This window comes from Lithobates pipiens, unplaced genomic scaffold (genome assembly GCF_037356315.1).
Source record: "Lithobates pipiens isolate NorthernLeopardFrog02 unplaced genomic scaffold, aLitPip1_a1.2 Scaffold_19, whole genome shotgun sequence".
In the NCBI taxonomy this organism is placed as follows: domain Eukaryota; kingdom Metazoa; phylum Chordata; class Amphibia; order Anura; family Ranidae; genus Lithobates; species Lithobates pipiens.
The window spans coordinates 172,977,680-173,003,875 of record NW_027507764.1 but is presented as its reverse complement, the minus strand read 5'-3'; the positions used below and the strand labels follow the sequence as shown (position 1 = coordinate 173,003,875).

The following is a 26,196-nucleotide window of genomic DNA, read 5'->3' as shown; positions in this document are numbered from 1 at the left end:
ACAATGTACAGCGTAGCTCTCTTTATTGTGTATAGAAATCACTATTATGAATGACAGTTTGCGGACGTGGCGTCTCCAGTCGGAGGTTGTACATTTTATTTTACATGCCTTCATAGGTTAAGTATAAATCCCCACTGACTCATATCTAGATAAATGGACATAGAGATCAAATGTGTCTTAGATGAAAATATCTGCATGATATAACACAAACATAACAAGGGGCACCAGCCTAGTTCATAAATGTAAAACTCTTAATAAATTATAAAAAGAAAATCTGATACACTAACAAAAGGAGAATTGACACAGGCATTAATATAGGAAAAATACCACCAGACGCATGTGCATCAGATGGGGCGCAACCAACACGTTTTGAGGGCCATGTCCTCTTCATCTGCTCTAACTTGAGCCCATAAGTTGCAACATTTATATATAATGGATAAGCTCAGCTTTACCCACCTTAAATCAAGGGGAAGAGTCAACAGTGAGACTTAGCCCTCACAAGGATTAACCCTTAACAGGGAACCATCCTGGACCTCCACATACAACAAAAGGCTGCACTAAGGCACAGCCCTAGAGACTCCCGAGTAGGAGCACCTACTACGCTTCAATTAATTATCTAGAGTCCAATTTCAATAAAATGTGAAAGAGTAAAACTCCACCTCCCAATTTAGAATTTAGGATTACTAATTCAAAGCTTTATTTTTATTGAGTTAGATTCATTCTTACTTTCTATCCTGGTATCCACACAATAAAATCAAGGAACATCTAAAATGTTATAGCTGCCATCACAACAAGAGCAAAGAAGAACTCTCCTAATAGGATGCCTGTTCCAAGGATAAGAAATATCCTCTCACTTCCTGTTGTGCATTCGGGACAGGAAGTGCAGTAAAATGTCCACAATGGAAATTCAGACAGCTACTAAAACAGAACAAAGGTTCTAAATGTCCAACCCAAGTTTTAGCTGGAGTTCTGGTTTAAGTTCATCTCAAAATACTATTAAGCATCATAAAAGAAAATTAATACGAACCATCCATACTCCAATGCTGGAAGAAGGATCTGAAAATGGACGCTTAAAGACACGGCATATTTTTAATGCATCTGTGTACACTTCAGAAACATTGTTCAGGACAACTAATATGGCGGCTGCAGGAAACACACATGAGAAGAGGCTGACATAACCATACAGCAAGAATAATTCCAAGTAGTCATCAAATGTTCCCTAGGAAACAAAGTAAAAAATGTCAGGACATGATGAAATGGGATGATAGCTACACACATTCTGAACAGAAATCCAACCATAAATGTGTAAATTATTATTCTGCAGCCCCTTTTCCCCACCCAATGCCTGTGTGTGCATTTGTCAAAGGTACTAGTGCACAGGCCAGGCACATAATAATGTCAAGTCCACTTTTGGCACAAGTCAAAGGCATTACATAATCTGGCCTGGCATCAGACTACCCTTTCTTAAAAACTACAACTAAAAGCAAAACTTTTGTTTTAGTTTTGAATTGCGTGGAGAGGAATTAGAACACTTGTCAGTTTCTATTGCTGTCTGTGTCCCTGTTAAGAAGATTCACCCTCTCTATTTATCCTGTTTACCATTATCGAAAATCACAAATTTTCGGTTGTCTCCAGAAAAGTAATAGAGAGGAAATTTTCCAATGGGGGGTCCCCAAGAAATTCCTTTAATTTTCAGGGATTTTCGCTCACTTTCTGTTAGGCTATGGGACAGGAAGTGAAGAGAAAAAACCGCAACGGGACACAGATGGCGAAAAAAAAGGCGACGGCTTATAATCCTCCCTTGATTTATCCAAAATGAAAAAAAAATAAAAAAATGTTGCCTATAGTTCTACTTTAAAGTGGAAGTAAACTCCCCTATCGTTTTCAGCCAAGGAAGCTGCCATCTTTGCCTCTGTTTAATCTTCAACTGCTATGGTGCTGCACATGTGATTCGTTATGACACCAGCCATTGGATGGTTTGATAGTTTGGCTGAGAGCACAGCCAATGTGCAGTTAGCATTCCCGGCATGCCTTTTTTTTTAACTGTTTAAATCGATGGGTTTACTTCCACTTTAATCTCGGTTCATTTTTTTTTAATAGAACATATAAAAAAAACAAGAGGAAAAGTTATGGTCCCATTCACAGGGCATTTGTTTAACATAGTGCCTGCTGCATTTTGTTGCTTCTGAAAGCTGCTTTTAGTGTGCAAAATACATGTGCATACTGTACATCTAATAAATAAGGATGTCCTGGGATGGATAATGAGTAATAGGGCTGCTGAAATACTTACATTTTCTGGAGTAAAAGCTGCTCGAGTCTCCACCCAGTGCTGATCCCACAAAAAAAGCCAAAAAGGTCATTTTTTTTGCTGCAAGAGAGAATTAGCTAATCTATATTCTGATCCTCAGAGATCACGTGGCCAAATGCCTGTTTTTTTTGGGGTTATGTGAGTAGCAAAGGATAGGCTGGAACAGTATTTTTACCAGGAAAAGTAAGTATTTTCATCAGTTATTTTATATTTCTGCATCCACTCAGACTATTAACATAGCGTATAATTTCAAGAAAAATATGTTTTATTACAAGAGGATGTAGAGAATAGCATTTATATAAAAGAGGCACGAACAACAGTGGACACATTTCATATCACAGCTCCAGTGACCTGAATTGAATCCACACAGCACATCAATGCAATATACTATTGCCTTATGTACAGGGCCAAAAAAATCTGATGCAGAACTGTGGGGCATAACACTGCAATCCAGTCCTGGCAGCAGTTTGATGCAGTACAGATGGCGTTCAGGAAGAAAAAAAGTCAATCATCCATCTTCCACCCAAATGAAGTATCTAAGTATAGGAGACTCAGTGGCTAGATAAAAATGAAAACCATATGAAAATATGTCAGCTGTATAATCTTAAAAAAACATTAAGATAGACAAAAATGAAAATCATTGGTAATTGCCTTACTTTTGCCACCATATTGCTGGTGTACAGACTATAGATTATGGAAACAATTTCCTATTGTTATGTCACTTGTGACATGGAAAGCTATTCTTCATCAGTGGATTTACCCCGAACCCCCACCAATTCTCTGTTCAGTGCTAAATTATCTTAGGTTTTCTGTATGAAATGGGTGGAGGCCTCTCTAAGGACTCACAGGTCCAAAATTTCTTTGAGGTTTGGGAATCTTTTATTCAAACTGTGCCCTTAGGTACTCAACAATCTATAGTACAATTTTTCCAATACACCCAGTGGTACCAAACTATCTTAACCAATGACCCTCCCATTGGAGGCTTACCCCCCAGTTAACCCATAACATGTTTTGTAATCTATTGACTAAGGACAACCGCCATCCATCCATCCAAACGCTTATTTATATTCTCCCCTGGACCCAGTGCCGCTTGCTCATCACCAAGCTGTTCTAACAAAATGTACATGGTTATTATTATCTCGTTTTATTTGCCAAATGTTACGGCCACTCTTAGGCCGGCCACGCATGGAGCAAATTTCTTTGCTGCAATCATGAGTTGCAGGAAAGAAATTTGCTTGATTCCCCCATCAATACAGACAGAAGTTGTCCCTGCCAGAAGAGAGTGACTATCACTATCAGCTATAGCAGCCGCTAGCGATATTCACAGGAGAGTCCGGCAGGCTGATCAATCAATCAACTTGGTACATTCAGCCTGCTCATTAATAGTTCGAATCTTGGCCAGTTCCTGCTGAACCAGCCAAGATTCGAACCGTCTATGACCAGCCTTGTCAACTGCATTCTCAATAAAGAGCAACATAATTCAATTATAAATCAGTATGTTTTATATTCTTGCTTTATTTTGCACCCTTTACACTTTCAGAGAGAGAGTTACATCACAATGTATTTATACCGCATTCCCTAAGGTGTTATTTCTCATGCCAGAGGCTCCACATGTGGTTATACTAATACTCACCAAATAAGTGTACATATCCTTTTCTAGGTAAATTTGTTCCAACAAAGTGTACTTAGAGGCTGAATTCAGTGATTTTGCTTTTTCGGCCAATTGTCTGTTAGTTCTCTTCTGCATCCAGTATGGCAGAAACGTCTCAAAAATCTGATTAAAGAACTGAGAGACCAGAAGCAAGCAGACCAGACTCTGCAGAGAAAACAAATAAATAATAAATAAAAACAGACTTATAACAATGTATAAATAATGCAATTTTTCTGCTTGTAGGAGAAACTTGAACTGTTTTTATATTAGTCTCTAACATTATAGTAATGGTTCCCTAACATGTGTTATGTAATGGCTGAACATGCAACACAGCAATACCAGGATATATTGTGAGCTTTGCTTAGCGATTAGTTTAAGAATTCTCATACTTACATAAACAGTAATGCACTCTCATATACAGTGATCAGCGTAAATGAGTACACCCCAACAAATGTGTCAGAAAACCTTTAATTACCTTTCAGAATCAACATTTTCTATGGGACACTATACCACAAAAAACTCTTACAAAAACTCCTACAAATGTGACCCAAAATTTTTTTTTTCCCTAACAAATTCATTCAAGACCATGTTGCAAAAATGAATATACCCCAATAAAAGTCTTCAGAGCAAAGATACATTTTAGACAACAAAATCTTAATTAACAAGAATTCAATTACAGGTGAGTAATTATTCATTAACCACTTGCTTACTGGGCACTTAAACCCCCCTCAGTCCCAGACCAATTTTCAGCTTTCAGCGCTGATGCACTTTGAATGACAATTGCGCGGGCATACAACACTGTACCCAAATGAAATTTTTATCATTTTTTTCCCACAAATAGAGCTTTCTTTTGGTGGTATTTAGTTACAGCTCGGAGTTTTATTTTTTGCTAAACAAACAAAAAAAGATGCAAAAAAAAAAAAAATCATGTTTTAATAGTTTGTTATAAAATTTTGCAAACGGGTCATTTTTCTCCTTCATTGAAGTGCGCTGATTAGGCGGCACTGATAGGCTGCATTGGTGGGCACTGATGGGCTGCATTGGTGGGCACTGATGGGCTGCATTGGTGGGCACTGATAGGCTGCACTGGTGGGCACTGATAGGCATAGTTAAGGCGGCACTAATAGGCACAGATAAGGCGGCACCGATGGGCACAGATAAGGCGGCACTGATGGGCAAAGATGGGCACAGATAAGATGGCACGGATGGGTGGCACGGATAAGTGGCACGGATGGGTGGCACGGATGGGCACTGATAGGTACCACAGATAGATGGGACTGATGGGCACTGATAGGTGGCACTGATAGGTGGCTCTGATAGGTGGCACTGCTGGGCACTGATGGGCGGCACTGCTGGGCACTGATGGGCGGCACTGCTGGGCACTGATGGGCGGCACTGGGGTGCAGCACCTTTGAGGCAGATTGGGTGGCACTGTGGGTGGCACTGTGGGGTGGCACTGTGGGGTGGCACTGTGGGGTGGCACTGTGGGTGGCACTGTGGGCATTATGGGCACAGACGGGGGGCACTTACTTTTACTTTGTTAAACTTCAGGATGGCACTGCGGGAGGCAGGTGGGCACTGGCAGGTGGCATGTGGTGACTTTCATTGCTGGCCGTGATCGGGACTGATGTCCCGATCACGGCCGCCGGTGATCGGCTTTTTTTTTTTCTCCTCGCGCTGTCAGCGCGAGGAGGAATAATAGCCGATTACCGGCTCCGTTCTATCACATGATCAGCTGTCATTGGCTGACAGCTGATCACGTGATAAGGGGTCGGGATCGACCCCTTACACGGATCGGTGATCAGGCGAGTCTCACGGACTCGCCGATCACAGAGCGCGCCGCGCGCGCCCCTCAGGGGGCGCGCAGGCCGCTCGTAACCGGGACGACGTCAATAGACGTAGTCCCGGAAATCTAGGTCCGCGCTAATGCCGTCATTCGGCAATAGCGCGGTACCCAAGTGGTTAAACAGGCGCCCAGCAGACAGTTGATTATAAAAGGGCATTCCTTACAAAGAAAACCCCTTTACATTTTATGGTGTCAGCAATGGAAGAGAAATGTCACAAGGCCTGAGAAAGAAATTAATTTCTTTACACAAGAAAGTTGAAGGCTACAAGAAGATCAGCGAATCTTTACTTATCAGTCAGAATACTGTGGCAAAAGTGATACAAAAATTTAACAAAGATCGAACTGCAACCATCTCAAAAGAGATATCCAAGTCATCCATGGAAGTTAACACCTCAACAGGAGCTTCTTCTGATGAGAAGGGTTGAAGAAAATCGCCATGCAAGTTTACTGCAGTTAGCTTAAGTAGAAGAAATCCAAACTGGAGTGACTGTTTCCCGTGACACAAGAAGGCGTACACTGCAGAGGAATGGCACGCATGGGTGTCATCCACGAAGGAAGCCTCTCCTAAAGCCCATGCACAAAAAAGCCTGCCTAGAATTTGCCAGGGCCCATGCTGAAAAAGAAAACGACTACTGGAGCTCTGTACTCTGGAGTGATGAGACCAAGATAAATGTTTTAGGAACTGATGGCTTCAAAACTGTTGGGCATCGCAAAGGTGAGGAGTACAAAGAAAAATACATGCTGCCTACAGTGAAGCATGGTGGTGGCAGTGTCCTGTGGGGCTGCATGAGTGCTGCTGGTGTCGGGAGCTGTATTTCATTGATGGTATCATGAATTCACAGATGTACTGCTCTATATTGAAAGAGAATATGCTATTACTCCATGCCCTTGGTCATTGTGCACGTTTCCAACATGACAATGATCCAAACACCCCATCTAAGGCCACTGTTGCATTTCTGAAGAACAGGGTGAAAGTGATTCAGTGGCCAAGTATGTCTCCTGATCTGCACCCAATCGAATACCTATGGGGAAGATACAAGTTGAGCATTGCTCTCCATCCAGCATTCAGGTTCTAAAAGAGGTTGTTCTTGAAGAATGGAAAAATATAGATGCTGCAATATGTTGCCAACTTGTTCATTCCATGCCAAGAAGACTTGGTGCTGTCCTTGCAAATCATGGAGGTTGTACAAAATACTAGATGTAGTAGTTTTTGTTGTGGGGCACATTCATTTTTGCACCAACTAATTTGAGTAAAACTGAAAATTTTGTGATCTAAGTTATATTATTAAGCTTGGTTTGATGTGATGAGCTAAACAAATGTTCTATAAAACTCGGTTTTGTTAAAATTTTGGAAATGGTTTTGTGTTCAAATATTATATTATATTGCAGCTTACCAATTCTTAGATGCGATAGCTGCATTAATTTTCTTTTTTTATGACTTTCGGTGTGTGCTGTGCATCCAGCAGCTGTCACCACAGTAATTGCTGGCTGTGCGTAGAGCCACAAATAGCTGGTGCGGCGACTGATGACCCTGTCATTATAGTGAGCCAGCGACTACCCCCAGCTGCTCTCATCTGTAGCTGTAAACCAAAGATTGCTGCTGCAATCCGCACCATCCTTAATCGTCAGTGTGAATGTGGCCTAAGGCTGGAGACATGCTGCAGCAAACTGTTAAAGACTGGAGGAATGTTACAAAAGAACACACTAGGGATGAACTTGACACTTTTGCTGCCATGAGGCTATGTGCTAGGTGTCCAATGTGCCTTTAGGGAGGGGTGGGCTAATTTCAGGCTCACCTGCCCTCTGCCTATCCATTATAATGCATGTGCTTCCGCTGTGGAGGCTCTCAAAATTTAGAGTCAGGACTACAGAAAATAATGGGGTGCCTTGATGGGACTCTGCAGCTTACATAGCTTATCTGTTAGACAGGATAATTTTGTTGGTTGCAGGCTGGTTGGTAAGTTGAGCTGGGAATTTCATTGGTTTTGTTACGAATGCATTGCCCTTCCATGTGGTCCTTGCTGCAAAGGCCAGTTATAGGTGAGGGCAGTGGCCATTTGTTTAGACTACTAGAGATCATTGCCATTACAGCCCTTTTACAAATCAATGCTCTTATTACTGGCTGCTGGGTCCTGAGAGGGTCACTATAAGTATCAAAGGGCCACATTTGGCCCTTGGACAGCAGGTTGGCCATCAGGGGTGTAATGTAATACAAACACCAGTTTCTATGTCCAAAGGCTTAATTACAGGGACATTCAAATTATAAAGAAACTGATGGCTATAGGGATTTAGCTTGTAAATATCAGGGTAAAAAATTGCAGAAGCTGCGAGTTCTGATTAAAAATACTCATGGTTTCTCTGGATTACAATGTGCATCTACTATGTTATATATATGAACACACAATACCCATAGATGGCATGAGTGTATATGTAATGAAATTATGAATTGTAACACTATCTATGGAAATGTATAAAGAAGCAGGAGTGCTGCAGTGACAAGAAATCATTCCATTGGGATCTGAGCTGTGTGCATGCTCGCAGTGTGAAGTCTATGTAAAGAGCCCCCTCTAGTGTTGCTCTGGCAAGACAAAATATCCCAAAGCATCAAACAAGAGTGAAATGCAGAAGGACTACTTGCAAAGATGGAGCTGTAGTAGGAGGCAAGAGCCCCATAGGCCGATGCCTCCTCTGTAGTGTTGACTCCTGTCCCACATGGAGTGGCCCCATTTACTTGAACGGTGTCATTATTGTCAGGCGGTAGCATGCACTAAAAGCCATAGGGGGCTTAATCCCTGCTGCAGCATGTGTGCACTGTTGGCTGCTGCCTCGGCAGCTAAAGTGGGTAGGGATTAGGGCAGTAAAACCAAAACTCATCCGCAGGGTTTTGTGTGTGAACGAGCCCTAAGAGTGCCCCTGCTGAATGCAACTAAGGGCTCATTTACAAGTGCTGCAAGCACTGCTGCTCCTCTAAAAAGCGATCTGAGTGTGTTTGATAGGTGGTGAGGAGGAGATATGTTGCCTCCTCACCACTTGATTTGAACCCATGACTGCCGTGCAATGCACGCATTGAAACCCAATAGTACGGCAATTACAGGTTTAAAACGGGTGTGAGGAGGCAACACTGTGCCTAGTGATCTTTGACTTTTCCCATGTTGTTCAGGTAGAGCTCAACCTCTTTAAAGTTGCCTACCCCTAACTTTTTTTTTTTTTCACTGGGAATGTCAATAACTGATGCACCGTGTATTCACTGATCATCCAAGAGCTAAGGCCCTTTTCACACTTGTGCGACTTGTCCTGCGACTGCAAAGTCACATAGCAAGTCATACCCCATGGTTTCCAATGAGTACCATTCAAATCAGCGCAAATTCAAAGTAGTCTCTGCTCTACTCTGGTCTGACTTTGATGCGACTTGAGGTCCATAGACCTCAAGATTACCCAGGCATTGCTTCAAGTCACGTCAAAGTCGCTGGAAATTCAGGTCGCACAAGTGTGAAAGGGCCCTAAATGGAAAATCTCTGTGTAATGCACTCACCTGTTTTAACAGCGCCAAATCGTACATAACAAAGGCAATGTAGAAGAGCGATGAGAAGCAGTTAACACTATAGAACTGGAAGAAAAGATAAACAATTATTAATACAATGATCAATAATTTACAAATTCAAAACATTAATATTTGTTTGATGTAAAAGAAAAAAAAAAAAGTGACCTTAAATTACGTTTTTCTACAGTCCATCTCATCATCTGTGTTAGTATCAAGGTACATGCACACAAACAGCTGCAGGCGCAAATTACTTTTACTTTAGAACAATTAGCAGTTTTCTGCATCTGGGGAGCTGCAGGTATCATGCACAGTTTGTCAATGCCAATGCTTTTTGCATCAGCATTTACCCCTGCATGTGCATATAGTGTACATTTCGCATTCGTGAAACTACCACACACACACTTGCATGGGTAAACACCAATGCAAAAGAGCATATTACATCATATTTGAACAAAAAGTGATTATGTCATTACATGTAATAGGGGGTTGTTATAGTTAGCTTTATTATAAGGGCTTGTTCACACATGCCAGCATTCTAAAACCATCTGTGCAGGTTCGTGTCCATTCTGCGCCAGCTGTGTTTTGTCTTTTTTTCTTTTGAAACTTTATTGAAATGTCAAAGCAGCATTTCATTAATGTCTAACTACAAGAAAGGAGCTGCAGTGCAGTGACCGGAGCTGCCATCAGGTCAGCATGTCTGCATTTTTACACACTGCTCATCACACCAGCATTGTGATTTGAACAGGGCACAATTGTTTTCTATGTAACCTTTCAGTGACTGGCGTTGATCCTGTGCAGGAAAACCCCAATCACTACATATACATGTAGCTAAGTCCTAATTATACTGTAATGTTTGTCACACGATTGTAATAGCAATTAGGCCCCTTTCACACCAGCATACCGATTGGGTCCACCTGTCTGTTTTTCAGGTGGATCAGATTGGACCACCCATTGTTCTCTATGGAGCGGCGGATGTCAGTAGACATGTGTTCAATGACACCCCCTGGCATCCAATCCCGTCCGCTAAAAACAGATGGATGGGGATTGGATCGGATGACAGTTGGATCTACCCCAAAGAGAACAGCAGGCTGTACAGAGCGGACACGGACCTGTCATCCACCTGCTCAACGGGGATCAGCAGAGAGATCCCCCGTTGAGCAGACGGATCCGCTTGAGGCATTCCACTCAGTTTTAAAGGGGCCTTTTCAGACTTTAATTTCTGAGTCATGGCATGATCAGAACCTTTTCACGCGTACCATAAGAAGTAGTTTATTCAGTCATATTCAGTCATATTTCGGGGTGCAATGGGTGGTGCTGGATAGGGGGTTCTTGTAAGGGATTTTTTTTGATCTGTGGAACTTAAAGTAGGTTGCTCGAGTATTACTAAAGACCACCTTTCCATGGGTAAAAGGTTGATTGGCAGCCATTGCTGTTTTTCCTCTGAAAATGCTTGTTGTCTGTAAGAATGAGCTCAGGCGTGTTCTCATGCTCCACGTGCAGAGCCTGCCAGGAAGTCGGCGCAGCACTGCGCTAATCACAGGTATTGAGACAATGCCCCGATGCGCAGCTGCAAAGATCAGGCAATGTCTCACTGCCTGTGATTAGCGCAGCGCTGCGCCGACTTCCTGGCGGGCTCTGCACGTGAAGCATGAGAACACGCCTGAGCTCATCCCTAGTTGTCTGGTGCTGTATGGCTTCAAAACTTTTCAGCCACAAACTCAAAACAAGTATGCTATAAATCACTGGCAGAGTTTCTTATTTCCATACTGGTTCCAGATCAGTGATGCAGAAAGCAACGAAGCATTAGTATCAGCATGACAGTCAGTGAATTAGCAATTGAGCATTCATTCCCAAAGGGAAACGTCAGCAATGGCAGCCTGCTTAATTCTCTCTGGCACGGTGTACTGACTTGTGAAGGGACGGATTCTACTGCAGCACTTCCGGGGTGTACCATAAATTAAAGTTGGTGAGAATTGCCAACAATTCATGAAGTACCAATTTATGGCAAAAAACAAGAGCCAGAATGTTTCTAGATTAAGAAATAACCCTCTTCCTCAGAACTGCAAGATCACATAAACCATTAATGAACCAACTCTGAAGAAAGGGATGATTTATAACCCCATTCGGACTCCTGTTTGTGACACCAATAAAGAAATTGATGATTCTTTTTCAATGACAATTGTGTTCTGTACAATCTCTAGTATTGGCATTAAACTTTTTACTGGGGGAGAGATTAATAGCTCAGTAGAAATGTGAAGAGGTGCGGTGTCTTGCAGAGGGACTTTGACACTAAAATAAAAACCTCATTGCTACGCAGAGGAAAGCAACACATCTGTGAATGGAAGCCACCAAAAATATGGAGAAAGTAGCCTAACTCCACGTTTAATGTCCCTTTAAATTGTTTAGGCCAAGCGGTTTACTGCATTAACAGGTGCACTTGGTGGGCACTGTTTATTGTCAAAAGAGAGTGGGGCCGAGCGCTGCTCAGCCATTTACAGGTAGCTTTGTATTCTAGGAATGAATGCTATGGGGTTGCTTTCCGTGAATGGCTGAGCAGTGCTCAGCCCAACTCTATTTTCTTCTGGGAGTGGGACGGGAAGATTCTGTCCCACTGTCAAAACACAGAGCTGTATACTCTATATAGCTACATATAGGTAATGCAGCATGTCCAGCAAGCGCACCTGTTAGTGCAGTAAATCGTTTCTGTAACCCTAGGAAAACTGGGGTGCCGCTCCAGACAATCAATCTTCAACTCCTACTCAAGGGTGCAGGTGGCTAAGGAGCCTGTCCATTGACTCTGTAGCATACACCGGAAAGAGAGAAACACTTCTGCACACCAACCCATGCCGAAAGGTGAATCAACAAGGTGGCTTCAGCCTGATTCCACCCAGGCCACACCTCTGATGCATTTCTAGAGTATCAGTTTTTATTTGGGATCCTAGTGAAATAGTTATAACACTCTAAACACCATTAGTGGATGCATATTGCAAGTAACTGTTTGTAGCATGGTGAACTCGGTAACTTGTATTATTCTATATAGGTTGGTCAAACTTATCTGTACGTTTCCTGTTGCTTTCCAGTTTACAGCTCGCGCATATTAATTTTAAGTTTTATTTGCACTCTTCTCCTCTAGCCAAGGAAGTTCAGGTGAGCCACACCTGTTATAATTTTAGAATCCTCTGGTCTAGACTAGTTTACTAGGATGAAGGCCTAGTGCTAACCTCGCTGCAAGTTATCTTTTAAGATGAGATATTGACACATACTGAGAGACAAACGAGTAGGCAGCAATATATGTTCTCAGTATTAGGCGTTGTGTTCACACTATTGATGATAAAATTAGCAGGTTCACTTTTGTACCAGAGGAAATACTGCTCTACAAAACTGCATTAATCTAGATAAACAAGAACGGAGGTGAGAAGTCAAACACTATTGAAGATTACATTAAACTCTATCATACCACGCATTGCAAATCAACAACAAATGTAATAGACACTTACCACCAACACCTTGAGCACCAAGTGGTTTTGATACGTTGACTCTAATCTATGATTTTCTGCACAAAGAACATATTTGCATTAACACTCATCATTTGATAAGTAAATCAAAATTCCCAGAAAGGTGCAAGTAAAAGTAGCTATAGTATAAAACCATGCTTTGAAAAGCATTTTAATAAGGACCTAACAAATATGACATTTTAAAGCCTACATTTGTTTTTGTTTTGTTTTTACATCGCCAGAAGGGACCAGACTTATATTCAAAGTGTCCCTTATGCTGCTGTCTGCTCTCTTAGTTGAAATGTAAGTCTTTTGTCCCCCTCCCCACATGAACTCATACCAATAATCTTCCTTTGCTGTGAGAGTTAATACGATGATACAAGTGTGCCAACTATGCCCACCCTTTCTGGCCCTGTCTTCCATTCATAGAAGCTGTACTATAGCTTACATCAATGAAAAGTGCTCTATGAATGGAGGATGCGCAGATGAATAAAATGTTCACCTCCACGACTCAAAGTGCTTTTCATTGATGGAAGAGATAGATAGATAGATAGATAGATAGATAGATAGATAGATAGAGATATATATATATAGATAGATAGATAGATAGATAGATAGATAGATAGATAGATAGATAGATAGATATATATATACACACACACACACACACATACAGACATACAGCTTCTATGAATAGAGGACAGCGGCGGAAAGGGCAGGCATAGTGGGCACTCTAAATGGGTGGTCCAGTTGATCATAATAACTCTCCCAGCACTGAAAGCTTACAGTTTCGGGAGTATGGAGGGGGCAGAGGACTTTGGATTTCAACTTAGGCTACTTTCACACTGGGGCCGCTGGGCATTAGCGCTAAAGTGCCGCTCGTTTTAGCGGTGCTTTTTGGATGCTAGCGGGGCGCTTTTAACCTTTTCATTTCAATGGGCAGGTCGTTTTGAGAGCGCTGTATACGGCGCTCCCAATCCACCCCAAAGTTGCCGCTTTCAGGACTTTTCAGAATGTCCCGCAAACACACCAACCCCAGTGTGAAAAACACTGAAATGAATAGGAGGCGGTTTTCAGCCATTATTTAGAGGCTATTTCTAGCGAGTGAAAGGATTAAAAACATCTGGGACTTTATAATGAGGTGTAGGACATTATTGATAGTTCATAACCTCCATGTCTAAATTGCAAGGCTAGCACAAAAAAGGAAAATTTGGGACTTTATATGAAGCATGCAATAACATGGAAAACAAGTATGTCTGACAGGTAGCTTATAATAGTATAACAAGGTAAACAAAGCATGATTTTTGTATAAAACAAATTGATTTATTCCATACATACAATACATTAGAGCATCATAGCATAATAAATAGTAATACATGATAATAGCAGACTCATTTGATCCATCCAGAGAGGTTTATGGTGATTTTATATCACCCCACTTTCATGGGACCGCATTTTTCCTGACTAATTGTTCCCTAATGGTTTGTCATCATATGCCTTGGGATATACCACCTCAGCTCCCGAGACTAATGAGTGCCCTGGCTGGCCTTCAGACCTCGTCACTGTTTACCCAGACTCCGACTTGGTGGGTTTCTTTCCACTACTTTCTTTCCTTGTACCCCCTGTCCCGTGCTGAAGCAACTGGATGCTAAATATGTGTTTAAACCACATGAACATCTTACAAATTCATATTGTATTATGCTGATAATATGATGTATGGCTTTACTTTTTACTCACATGGATCAAATAAGTCTGCTGTTATCATGTATCACTATTTATTATGATGCTTTTTTCTTTTATATTCTTTATTTAACCACTTCTGGACTACTGCACACCGATGTACGTTCCTACTTTGGGGACGGATATTGTGGTTATGGCAGCAGCTAGCTGCCATAACTCCAGTATCCCAGTATCCCACCCCTCAGCACCCTAATTCTTACCTGAGCCCCATCTCAATCCAGCGATGTTGCACGAGATTCTCGGCTGTCTGGGACTCTCCCTCCTCATTGCCTCATTGAGACAGAAACGAGGCGCTATGGTTGCCCACTGCTGTCAATCAAGGTCAGTGAGCCAATGAGAAAAAGAGGGGGGGGGCAGATACAGAGCAGCGGCTTGGCTAGGGTGCCCCATAGCAAGCTGCTTGCTGTGGGGGCAGGAGGGACCAGGAGAAGCGAAGAGGGAACAGAAGAGGAGGATCTGGACTTCTCAATGCAAAACCACTGCACAGATCAGGTAAGCATAATATGTTTGTTTTTTTCTTATGAAAAAAAAAAGGAGGCTTTAGTTTCACTTTAAATTATGGTTTCACCACATCCAAAAACGAACGAAATTCAAAACACCTGGAATGTTCACAAAGTCAAAATTGAGAGTGTTCCTCATATTTTAACAGTAAATAAAAGGCCACTGATCAGGGGCCTAGTATAAATATATATGGCATACTATTATGTTGGATGGCATAAACATGTGTGGTAGATGTGTAGATCCACAATGTTCAGCAAAGACACCCCATTAATGCCATTTTGTATTTTGATCCAAGATCTTGTTTTTTGAGGGCCACAGTAAGGCTTTCCATCTTTTGTCATTCACTCAGGCCAAATTTTGTCTAAGTCCTTGTACACACGGTCGGACATTCAGACAACAAAATTCGTCAAATTTTGTCCGAAACTTGTGTTGCATACAGACGGTCGAACAAAGTTGTCAGAAAATCCGATCGTACGTAACGTGATGACGTTATTTCGTTAGGACGGGATCTACGTTCAGGCTAGTAGCCAATGGCTTTGGTCTAGGAATTTGATCTGAGCATGCGTGGCACTTTGTCCGATCGGAATTCTCTACACACAATCGGACAAAGTCCGATCGGATCATGTCGTCGGAAAGTTTTATAGCCCAGCTCTAAAACTTTGTCCGTCAGATATTCTGATGGAAACAGTCCGATGGAGCCCACACACAAACGCCGTCCGATCAGACATTTTCCATCAGAATGTCCGACCATGTGTACAAGGGCTAAGAGTCGGTGGGTTCAAGCTTTTCCAGGAGCTAGGGATACAGGCCTTGGTAGCATTCAATACATATGAGATTCTTGTATTTCCTTCAGGGCATTGGTGTATGGTGAAGAAATACAGCAGCAGGTTTCTCAGAGAGAAACCTGTGAGTTGTTGTATGATCTCCATAATTGGTTGCCAGAAGGGTTGTAGAGCAGGGCACACCCAGAAGATGTGAAAGAAGGATCCAGTATATGTATCACAACACCAGCACACTTCCCTATGTTGTGGGAAACATTTGCCCAAGATTGATGGCGTCCTATACCATCTGGTCACAATCTTAAGAGATCTCTTGATATTTACTCTGATCCTCCATAAATGTGAGGCATAACTCTTTTTCTCATTTCCGTCATAAACCCTGGGTCATTTTGGGAAAGGACATTTGCTAAGAACTGGTTAGAGAGTAATAGTGTATGGCGCATTGCCCCCCGTGGTTAAGCAAATCTCCTCAATGGAGACTTGGGAAGAGAATCTAGGAAGTGAGATAGTTGGTGCTAGCATCTGGCTTCAGGTTCTGGGACCCCATGAGCTATAGAAAAGGCAGAGAAACCACACAAGGCCATGTAAACTTTGGCTTTAAGGCAGGCCAGTGAAAACATTAGCTCTGTCACCTACATTAAATTAATCCATTATAATACAGTAACTTACATGTCTAATATACGTTTGAGTTTTTCTGACAGGGAAAAGGGGGGTGTTTACACAAATGTATAAAGTTATCTAGAGCTATTCAAAGCAGACTTCTAGCACAGAGAAAGCATGATCACCATCTACATTTCCATTATGGCAAAAGGCAAAATCTGAATATTTAAAATTGGACACAATAGGAACACAAATAGTATATACTGCAGGGATACAGAAATGTTAATAATTAACTATGCAATTAAACTATGTTCCCAAACTGCCTTACTATGCGAGTTTAGAAATATCTGTAGTTTTTTAGGCCCCATTCACACCTGAGCATAACGTTTTCAGGCAGAAAATTGCGTGATTTTACTGAGTTTTTTACCGTGATCTTGCAGCGTTTTTTTACCACGTTTTGCCACGATTTTGTGCAGGGCAAAAGGTCACCAATGTAAGAAGAAAAACGCCCAAATCTGCCCGATTCGAGTGACAAAAAAGGGTCCAGAACTTGTTTGATCCTCAGGCGACTTGGAGTTGAGATGTGAACCATCTCCATTGAGAATAATAGAGAATAATAGATATTTTTCACCTCCAGCATTTTGTAGCTTGAGGCTTCAAGCTACAAAATGCTCAAGTGTGAATAGGGCCTTAACACACAAAAAGAAATATCAGCTAATTTTTAAAGAGGCACTGTCACCTTACCCATGCATGGAAAGGTACCAGTGTCTCTGCAAAGGTAATCCATCCACTCCCATACCAACAATTCCCCAAAGTTCCTTGCTATTCTGCACCTGGCTCTACTATGGGCAATGTTGGTGAATTGGAGAAGCAGACATTTCACTCCCCTGGCCACAAGCCCAGGCATAGTCATAGAGGAGCAGTGCCATGTATGTGCCAAGGCCAGTGCCTTGAAGTGCCATGTATTCTTTCCAGCTGTGGGGAAGCAGAAATCTGGAAGAGAGTGCTGGTAATGTCAGGGGATGCCCTTTGCAGAGACACTGTTACTTTATCCAGCACATGCAAGGCGACTCAGTGTCTCTTCAATATTTTTTTCCTGTAAGATTGACAGCATGTGCTTGTATATGTTGAATTTTACTGAACTTCAAATCAAGTCAGCTTGATATTGATGTCAGTACCTACACTATGTATTCATATTTTAGTTATTTAAAAAGAACCAAAAATATTACTCAGTTTTTATTTTTTGTGATTTACCATTTTTACATACATAATTATTCTAAAAACATTTATAATATTCTTTCAGATGTTCTGTTCTTAGCTATCTACTTGTAAAGTAAAACCAAGCTGCTGACATCTTTTGAATACATTCTGATATCTAAACGGACTGGTGATGATGAGAATTTTGACACAGTCTGATGAAGAGGGTATGGGCACACATTGGGCAAACCCTTGGGAGTCTACAACTGGAAACAGGTTAAGAACTTCTGGCATTAAAGGGAGACATTTCTAATTAGATTTGATATAACAGAGAAAAAAGTGACAGTATAACCATTTAGGTCAGGGGTCTCAAACAGGTGGCCCTCCAGCTGTTGCTAAACTACAAGTCCCATGAGGCATTGCAAAGCTGGCAGTTACAAACATGACTCCCATAGGCAGAAGCATGATGGGAATTGTAGTTTCGCAACAGCTGGAGGGCCGGCAGTTTGAGACCCCTGATTTAGGTTATAGTGAACAAAGACCAAAGTAATAAAAAGCCCTCAATCCAATCAGTGCTTAGCATTACTGTGTTATACAAAGAACAAAATAAATCTTACCATAACTTGTCAGGAACTCTGCTGCATATCTGTAAATACGATTCATGATCTCAATCACAATGGCATAAACTGTACTAGGCACATATGTCAATACTGCGCTAGAAAATGTCTGATGTTCGTGGTTGTAGTTTAAGGCCCAGGCTTCCATATCAAAGTAAATCATCATCACATGAAGGGCCATATATAAGCTGAGGCACACAAAAGGCACAGAAATTAGATATGTTCTAAGGCGTCTTTTCAAACTTGAGTATGTTGGCTCCCTTTTTCCTGTGACAGGATTGGTACCCAATACACCATGAAAGCCAGGCCTGGGTTCCTCAAACTGCCTCTTCATAAGTAGTGAACCCCATCGGTAGGCCAGTGTTGCACTGTAACGCTTCCAGACCTCCAGGATAACAGTCGCCCATATCAGATTGAACATAGCAAATATCACATAGTTGTCATAGTTCTCCCATGTAAATGCATAATAAAGAAGTCCAACACTAGCCATTGGTAATAAGGCCCAAGTAAAGTATTCTAGGAAGGCAAAGTATAAACCAATAGTATCTCCAAAATAATGCCGTATTTCATCTGCAAAGGAAAAGTATAATTCATTAGAGATCTATGGAAGTGAATACTGTAAGCATATTATAAAGACTGTAAAGTAAAAAGAACATATGCAGAAATTCTCTGTCTTTTGACATAAAGGATGTAATCTGAAGTAAAATTACAGAAAAAGATGCTTTTATTTTGCCCATTGTTAAGCTTTAAAAACTTTTTTTTCCCAAAATGAAAAAAAAAAAAAAAAAAAACACGCTGCCATAGTCGTTTTAGGCGTTAGCCATCACCCTATTAGGTGATTTGAAAAATTACGGATATACCGGCATGATTAACAGGTAGTAAATATTATGTTACTGGGGGGCGCTTAGAAAAAACAAAACCTGCATCATAAAGGTCCTTTTCATGCCTATAGTAACACTAAAAGGATGTCTACAGTTATGAGAGAAAACAGTACAGGAACAAAGTGAACTTTCAATTCCCCAAGCATGTAAACATAGTAGTATTATCATATTCTGCTAGTTATAGCTGCTTCCACATTTTAAAGGACATGTTCAAATTTGTAGGTGTGGGATTTTTGCCCTTTTGTTTTGTTACATTTTATTTTTTTTAAAAACACACAAAACGTGATTTAAAAGCAATCACTTTTAGGCTGCTTTCACACTGCAGCGGGAGCGGCGTCGGCGGTAAAGTGCCGCTATTTTTAGCGGCGCTTTACCGTCGTTTTAGCGGCGGTGTGCGGGCGCTAGCGGGGTGGTTTTAACCCCCGCTAGCGGGCAAAAAGGGGTTAAACCTGCCCGCAAAGCGCCGCTGCAACGGCGCTTTGCCGGCGGTATTGCCGCGGTGTCCCATTGATTTCAATGGGTAGGAGCGGTTTAGGAGCGGTGAATACACCGCTCCTTCACCGCTGCAAAGATGCGGCTAGCAGGACTTTTTTCACCGTCCTGCCAGCGCATCGCTCCAGTGTGAAAGCCCTCCGGCTTTCACACTGGAGTTAAAGGGGCCGGTTTTTTTCAGGCGTTACACAGGCGCTATTTTTAGCGCTGTAACCCCTGAATACCGCCCCAGTGTGAAAGCAGCCTTACTTAATAGCCTAGAGTCTGTTTCATCCACCTAAAACAAGCTCACCCCTGCTATTGCCATGAGCTTGTGCTAAACCTTTGAGTGCAATGGCATATGGGAGGTGTCCTTGGCAGACAGTGGGCCACACATAACTCACTGCACACACTGGTTGTCAAGCCATACTAGAGCGGGGTACACACTAGAATTTTTCTTTTTTTCAGCCCACTGGGTTGAACAAAAAAATAAGAGAAATCACATACTAACACATGAGATCTTGGTGCGGCGATCTCCCCTGCCATGCCATAGGCTGCCAACGCCGATTGCATGCTGGCTTTCCAGCTTGTCCGTTCGACAGAAGCTGGTCCCAAGACTGGCCTCTGTAAAACAGATAGCTGTACACAAGGGAAGAAATTAATTGCTTGATGAATCCTTTCTCCGTGGCCACCAAGTCCTCCATTGCATTGATCTCCGCTACTTTTTTCAGCCAGACGGCCACTGACGGGGGCTGTGTCTGCTTCCAGAGTAAAGGGATGCAGCTTTTCACTGCTGTGAGCAGCAGAGGAGGCAAAATAGATCGGACAAAATTGGTCGGACAGCCGAGAAGCCCACCGGGCTGCAAACTCCCGAAGGCGACCCCCCACCCGTGTAGTGGGCGGGGGCAAACCTTCATGCAGTAGCACTTTTGCTCACAGGCTTGTTAGGCTTGCAGTTCCAGGGACGCTTTTGTCCTTCAGAAGTTGTCCTATCAGGCTGGGGACACTTTGCCGAAGCCCCGGGCGGCCGAAAAAGCAGTTCCTTCCTGGCCTGTGGGAGAAGTGTACTCTTACCACCTGTGGCATTTTTAATAATGTCATCTAATGAGGCTACAAAGATCCGTTCGCCAAGGAAGGGTAGATCCATCAGGGCTTTCTTAGATGCCTGGTCAGCTGACCAGCATTTTAGCCAAATCAGGCACCTCAGGACCACTGCTGACACTGAAGCCCTGGATAACAGAGGAAGGGTATGCAGGGCCGCGTCACAAACGTACTTGAGGCCTTGCACTAACTGGTCTGCTAGTTCCACGCAGACAGGGGAAGCCTGTTGCTCCCCTAATTCACGGTGCAAACGTTTTGCCCACTCAGTAAGTGTCTGTGACACAAGTGCAGATGCCAGTACTGGTCGCATTGCTGACCCCACAGCCGTAAACAAGGAACGAGCCACTGCCTCGGCCTACCTGTCCGTGGGGTCCTTAAAAGCAGGAGTCCCCTCTGCCGGGATCGTGGTTACTTTGTTTAACCTGGATACTGGGGGGTCAACGGCCGGAGGAGCCGACCACTTTTTGAGAAGGCTTTCCTCAAAGGGGTAACGCACCGCCATGTACTTGGGGACAGAAAAGGTCAGTTGCAGTTGACCTCATTCCTTGTATATAAACTTATCAGAATAAGTCAGATACGGGAACACCTTAGGTGTATGGGCTGGTGTATGGGCTGGCTTACGGGACCTAAAATGGACCGCTACATCAGCAGAGGGATCTGCTGGCTCCTGAACTTTCAGGGTATCATGCACAGCTGTAATAAGTGCTCCAACAAGCGCTTTGTCGCACACGGACCCGGACGGGGACTCATCCTCAGTGTCCGATCGGTCCTGATCAGCAGCATCTGAAACGACAGAGCAGGGGTCACCAGCCTCAGCAGGCCCAGAGTCTGTGTCAGAGCTCTACCCGGAGGACAGGGGGGACAGGGGCCGTTTTTTACCAACTTTGTGCCCACACACCGCCTCCATCTTGGCAACGAATGAATTAAGGACCGCAGATAAAGCGTCCAGAGGCACTGCGCTGTCTGCAGGTGAACCGGTTGCAATTGCCTGGATTTCGGGGGAAGAAACACCAGTTTCTGAAGCCATGCTGACCCTACCCTGTCTGCCACCTGTTGGGGACTTAGGACAGTGATGGTCCCACCCTCCTAACTGCTGCTGGCTGAGGGGCTCTTCCCGCAGGACTCACCACCCTGACTGAGTTCTGCGCTGTCCAGCTAGGTGTGCCTGTGTCATGTGTCCGCTCCCAGATGCATAGGAGACCAAACCGCGATGTGCTGAGCTGTTCTGAATAGAGCAGAAGCTGAAAAACGTGTTCAGGCTTCGACAAAATTGCAGCCGAGCATCCAGTATAAAGGACATAATCACAGGGAAAATGGAAGCCGGACTACAGGAAAATGGAGACAGAGCATGCTGCTCCCTAGTCACACCAAACATGGCCGCCGAGCACTGTATGCAATGAAGACAGTGAAAAAAACAGGCAGAGAAATGGCGGTAAAACATCGCTACAGCGATCAGCAGACACAGCCTCCAGACACCTCAGGGGAGAGGCCTACACACATCCAGGCAAAGCTATCCAGCGCAGTCCCCCCCAGGTGAGAGCCCAGGAGAGAAGAGAGGGAGGTGAGGGACCCCGAATCGATCTCCCAGGGAATGCCCAGCTGCTAAGCCCCAACGAGGCAGGGAGAGCTGTACTTACCAGTCCTGAAGAGCTGGGTGACATTCCATCACAGACCCACTCGCTGATCAGTACAGGGTGGCTTCTGTCCCGACACACTGACGTAGACATCAGTAGCCCAGTCATATGTGTGCCCCGAGGCATTACGCCCACCGGTCGCCCCTGGAACTGGGAGCATGTCGTGGCCGACCCAGCACGGAGCTCTGGTCTGCACACGCTCGCTGGCCAGGCTGGGGAGACTACAAGGATAAGGGTATCCAGCCTGTCACCCAGCCGGCTGTTGATAGCAGATCACAGGATCTTTAATCTTGTGCAAAAAGCAAAAACTTCTGCAGAAAATCTACAGACTGATGGACCCGCAGGGTACCTAGGTCCTTCTCCTTCAATAGGCAGAAAAAAAAAACCGGAGGTTGCAGTAGCAGGCTGAGAGGTTGTTACCTAAGGGACCTGCCCTTGGGCGGAACTAGAAAGTTCTAGTTTTATTATAACATGTTTATAACAACCCAATGGTCTAAGAAAGGAGCTGTGTCAGTCGGTGAACGTAAGAGAAATTAGGTTGATACATATCTCGCTCAAAAAGAAGAAGATTATAAATTAGTTTCATTATTAGTGGAGAGTAATGAATGGTCTTACCTACAGGCTGCTGAGAAATAGTTGGTCGACCATACCAATTTTTAGCAAGCAATTTTAATTTTTCTCTGTCATGTAATGGAAATATCTGGAGCAGAATACCACTGGTCTGCATTCTTCGAACTGAAAGGGGAATAGTGAAAATTATATTAAGACAAAAGAATAGAGAAAACGTTAAATTATACAAAAAGGTATATATCAAACAAGTTACACTAATGTATGCTGGATAATTTGGGTTTTACCTTTAAAAGGGAAATATAGGCAAATATAAAATTACATATTTGATAAAAGCTGTCTCTAGCATTAACACAGCAGTTTTTAAAATCCTTCAAAATTTTTACTGTCAAATTGTTTTCTTACCTGTTGATCCAGCTAGTATGCCCATTATTTTCCTTTTTCTATAAGAGACCAAGCTGCCCAGCAAAACTGGCAGCTACAGGGTTTTGGACAAACTGTCAAAGGTGCTTATTTTTTTATTCATATGGTTTAACCATTTAAAATGCAGGGCAACGTTTACATTTTTAACACACAAATTAAAATCTGCATTTTTTGCTAGAAATTTACTTTACCAACTTTAGTTTTTCTGAAAGCATGATATTTGCACAAATGTCAAGTACACAGAATATGGAGCTGTCATCCCCTATTCGCACAGAGAGAGTGGAACTGTCACCTATGCCACCCATCAGTGCCATCTGTCCCCTATGCCACCCGTCCCCAGTGCCATCTGTCAGTGTCATGTGTCCCCAGTGCCACCTATCCCCAGTGTCACCTGTCCCCAGTGCCACGTATCAGTGTCATCTGTCATCAGTGCCACTTTCCTGGCTTGTTCGGGTCGTAAGAAATGAGATAGGCCACCAGTACATCAGGTGTGATCAATTTTTTATGATTTGCACCACAGCTTGTAGACTCTAACTTTCACAAAGACCAAATAATATCCACTAATTTGGGTTATTTTTCACCAAAGATATGTAGCAGTATAAATTGTGCCCAAAATTTATGAAGACAAATTAATAATTTGCTAAATTTTATCAAAGAAAAATGCATTTTTTTTTTCAAAATTTTCAGTCTTTTTTCATTTATAGCACAAAAAATAAAAAACCCAGAGGTGATCAAATACCACCAAATGAAATCTCTATTTGTATGAAAAAAAAAAAAGGACAAAAAATTCATTTGGGTACAGTGTTACAACTGAGTAATTGTCATTCAAAGTGTGAGAGCACCGAAAGCTGAAAATTGGTCTGGGCAGGAGGGGGGTTTAAGTGCCCAGTAGGTAAGTGGTTAAGGACCAGGCCTCTTTTTCAGACTGTGTTTACATGTTTAAAACAGTTTTTCTTTTCCTAGAACATTACTTAGAACCCCCAAATATTACATATTGTTTTTTTTCTAACACCCTAGATCAGTGATGGCGAACCTTGGCACCCCAGATGTTTTGAAACTACATTTCCCATGATGCTCCGCTACACCGCAGAGTGCATGAGCATCATGGGAAATGTAGTTCCAAAACATCTGGAGTGCCAAGGTTCGCCATCACTGCCCTAGATAATAAAACGGCAGTCATTGCAATACTTTTTTTCACACCGTATTTGCGGAAAAAATTCACTTTTTTTGAATAAAAAATAAGACAACAGTAAAATTAGCCCAATTTTTTTTATATTGTGAAAGATAATGTTACGCCGAGTAAATTGATACCCAACATGTCATGCTTCAAAATTGCGCCCACTCGTGGAATGGCGTCAAACTTTTACCCTCAAAAATCTCCATAAGCGACAATAAAAAAATTCTACAGGTTGCATGTTTTGCGTTACATGGCTAGAATTATTGTTCTCGCTCTACCGATCGCGGCGATACCTCACATATGTGGTTTGACTACCGTTTATATATGCGGGCGCGACTCACGTATGCGTTCACTTCTGCGCGTGAGCTCATCAGGACGGGGCGTTTTAAAAAATAAATGTTTTATTATTTATCCTCCTCTCCATTGCCTCTTTCTGTGGGGGTCCCCCAAGGCTCTGTTCTTGGACCCCTTCTCTTCTCTATTTATACCTCCTCCCTTGGTCACTTGATAACCGCCCATGGCTTCCAATACCACTCATACGCCGATGACACCCAAATCTATCGGTCTACTCCTCACCTCACTCCTTCAGTCTCCTCTCGCATTACTAACCTACTAACTGACATATCAGCATGGATGTCACATAATTTCCTTAAACTAAACCTCTCTAAAACTGAGCTATTAATAATCCCCCCTGCACATGCCCCCCTCCATGACTTTTCCATCAAAATCAACAATGCAACCATCAGGCCCTCCCCTCACGCCAGGGTACTAGGTGTAACCCTAGACTCGGACTTGTAATTTCAGCCCCAAGTCCAATCGTTGTCAAAAGTTTGTAGACTTCACCTCCGTAACATCTCTAAAATTCGCCCCTTTTTAACAAATGAAACTACCAAGCTCCTTATTCACTCCCTTGTTATCTCTCGCCTTGACTATTGCAACTTCCTTCTCATTGGCCTGCCTCTCCATAGGCTATGTCCTCTTCAGTCTATCATGAATGCTGCTGCCAGACTTATCCACCTTACCAACCGCTCAGTGTCTGCTAACCCTCTCCTCCAATCCCTACACTGGCTCCCAATCACCCAGCGAATTAAATTCAAAATACTAACCACCACATACAAAGCCATTCACAACTCTGCCCGGAGCTACATCACCAATCTTGTCTCCAAATATCACCCAAACCGTCCCCTCCGTTCTTCTCAAGACCTCCTACTCTCAAGCTCTCTCGTCTCCTCCTCCCACACTCGTCTCCAGGATTTCTCCAGAGCCTCTCCAATCTTCTGGAACTCGCTACCTCCACCAGTCCGGCTATCCCCTACTCTTGCTACCTTCAGGCGATCCCTGAAAACTCATCTATTCAGGGAAGCCTATCACGTCTCAAACTAATCTCCTACCACTTCCATCAACTCATTCCCGACAGTTATAACCTTCTGTACCACCTGCCCCACCCTTTTAGATTGTAAGCTCTTCTGAGCAGGGCCCTCTTAATCCTCTTGTCTTTAATTGTATTGTAACTGTATTGTCTCCCTTTTATATTGTAAAGCGCTGCGTAAATTGCTGGTGCTATATAAATCCTGAATAATAATAATAATAATAATAATTTATTTTACTTGATTTTATTTATTTTTACACTGTTTAAAAAAAAATGGATCACTTTTATTCCTATTACAA

The 26,196-nt window shown here is 42.8% G+C and overlaps 1 protein-coding gene across 1 annotated transcript in view; it reads right to left on the bottom strand.

Annotated features, from left to right (window-relative positions):
- Positions 1-26,196, bottom strand: part of ANO10 (anoctamin 10) — a 134,064-nt gene that overhangs the window by 79,703 nt on the left and 28,165 nt on the right. Inside the window, exons 5-10 of the mRNA XM_077491475.1 lie at positions 22,977-23,096; positions 18,275-18,844; positions 12,844-12,899; positions 9,338-9,412; positions 3,942-4,124; positions 1,028-1,219 (exon numbers count right to left, since the gene is read on the bottom strand). Coding sequence (XP_077347601.1) covers positions 1,028-1,219; positions 3,942-4,124; positions 9,338-9,412; positions 12,844-12,899; positions 18,275-18,844; positions 22,977-23,096 — 1,196 coding nt within the window. The remainder of the gene's footprint in view (positions 1-1,027; positions 1,220-3,941; positions 4,125-9,337; positions 9,413-12,843; positions 12,900-18,274; positions 18,845-22,976; positions 23,097-26,196) is intronic.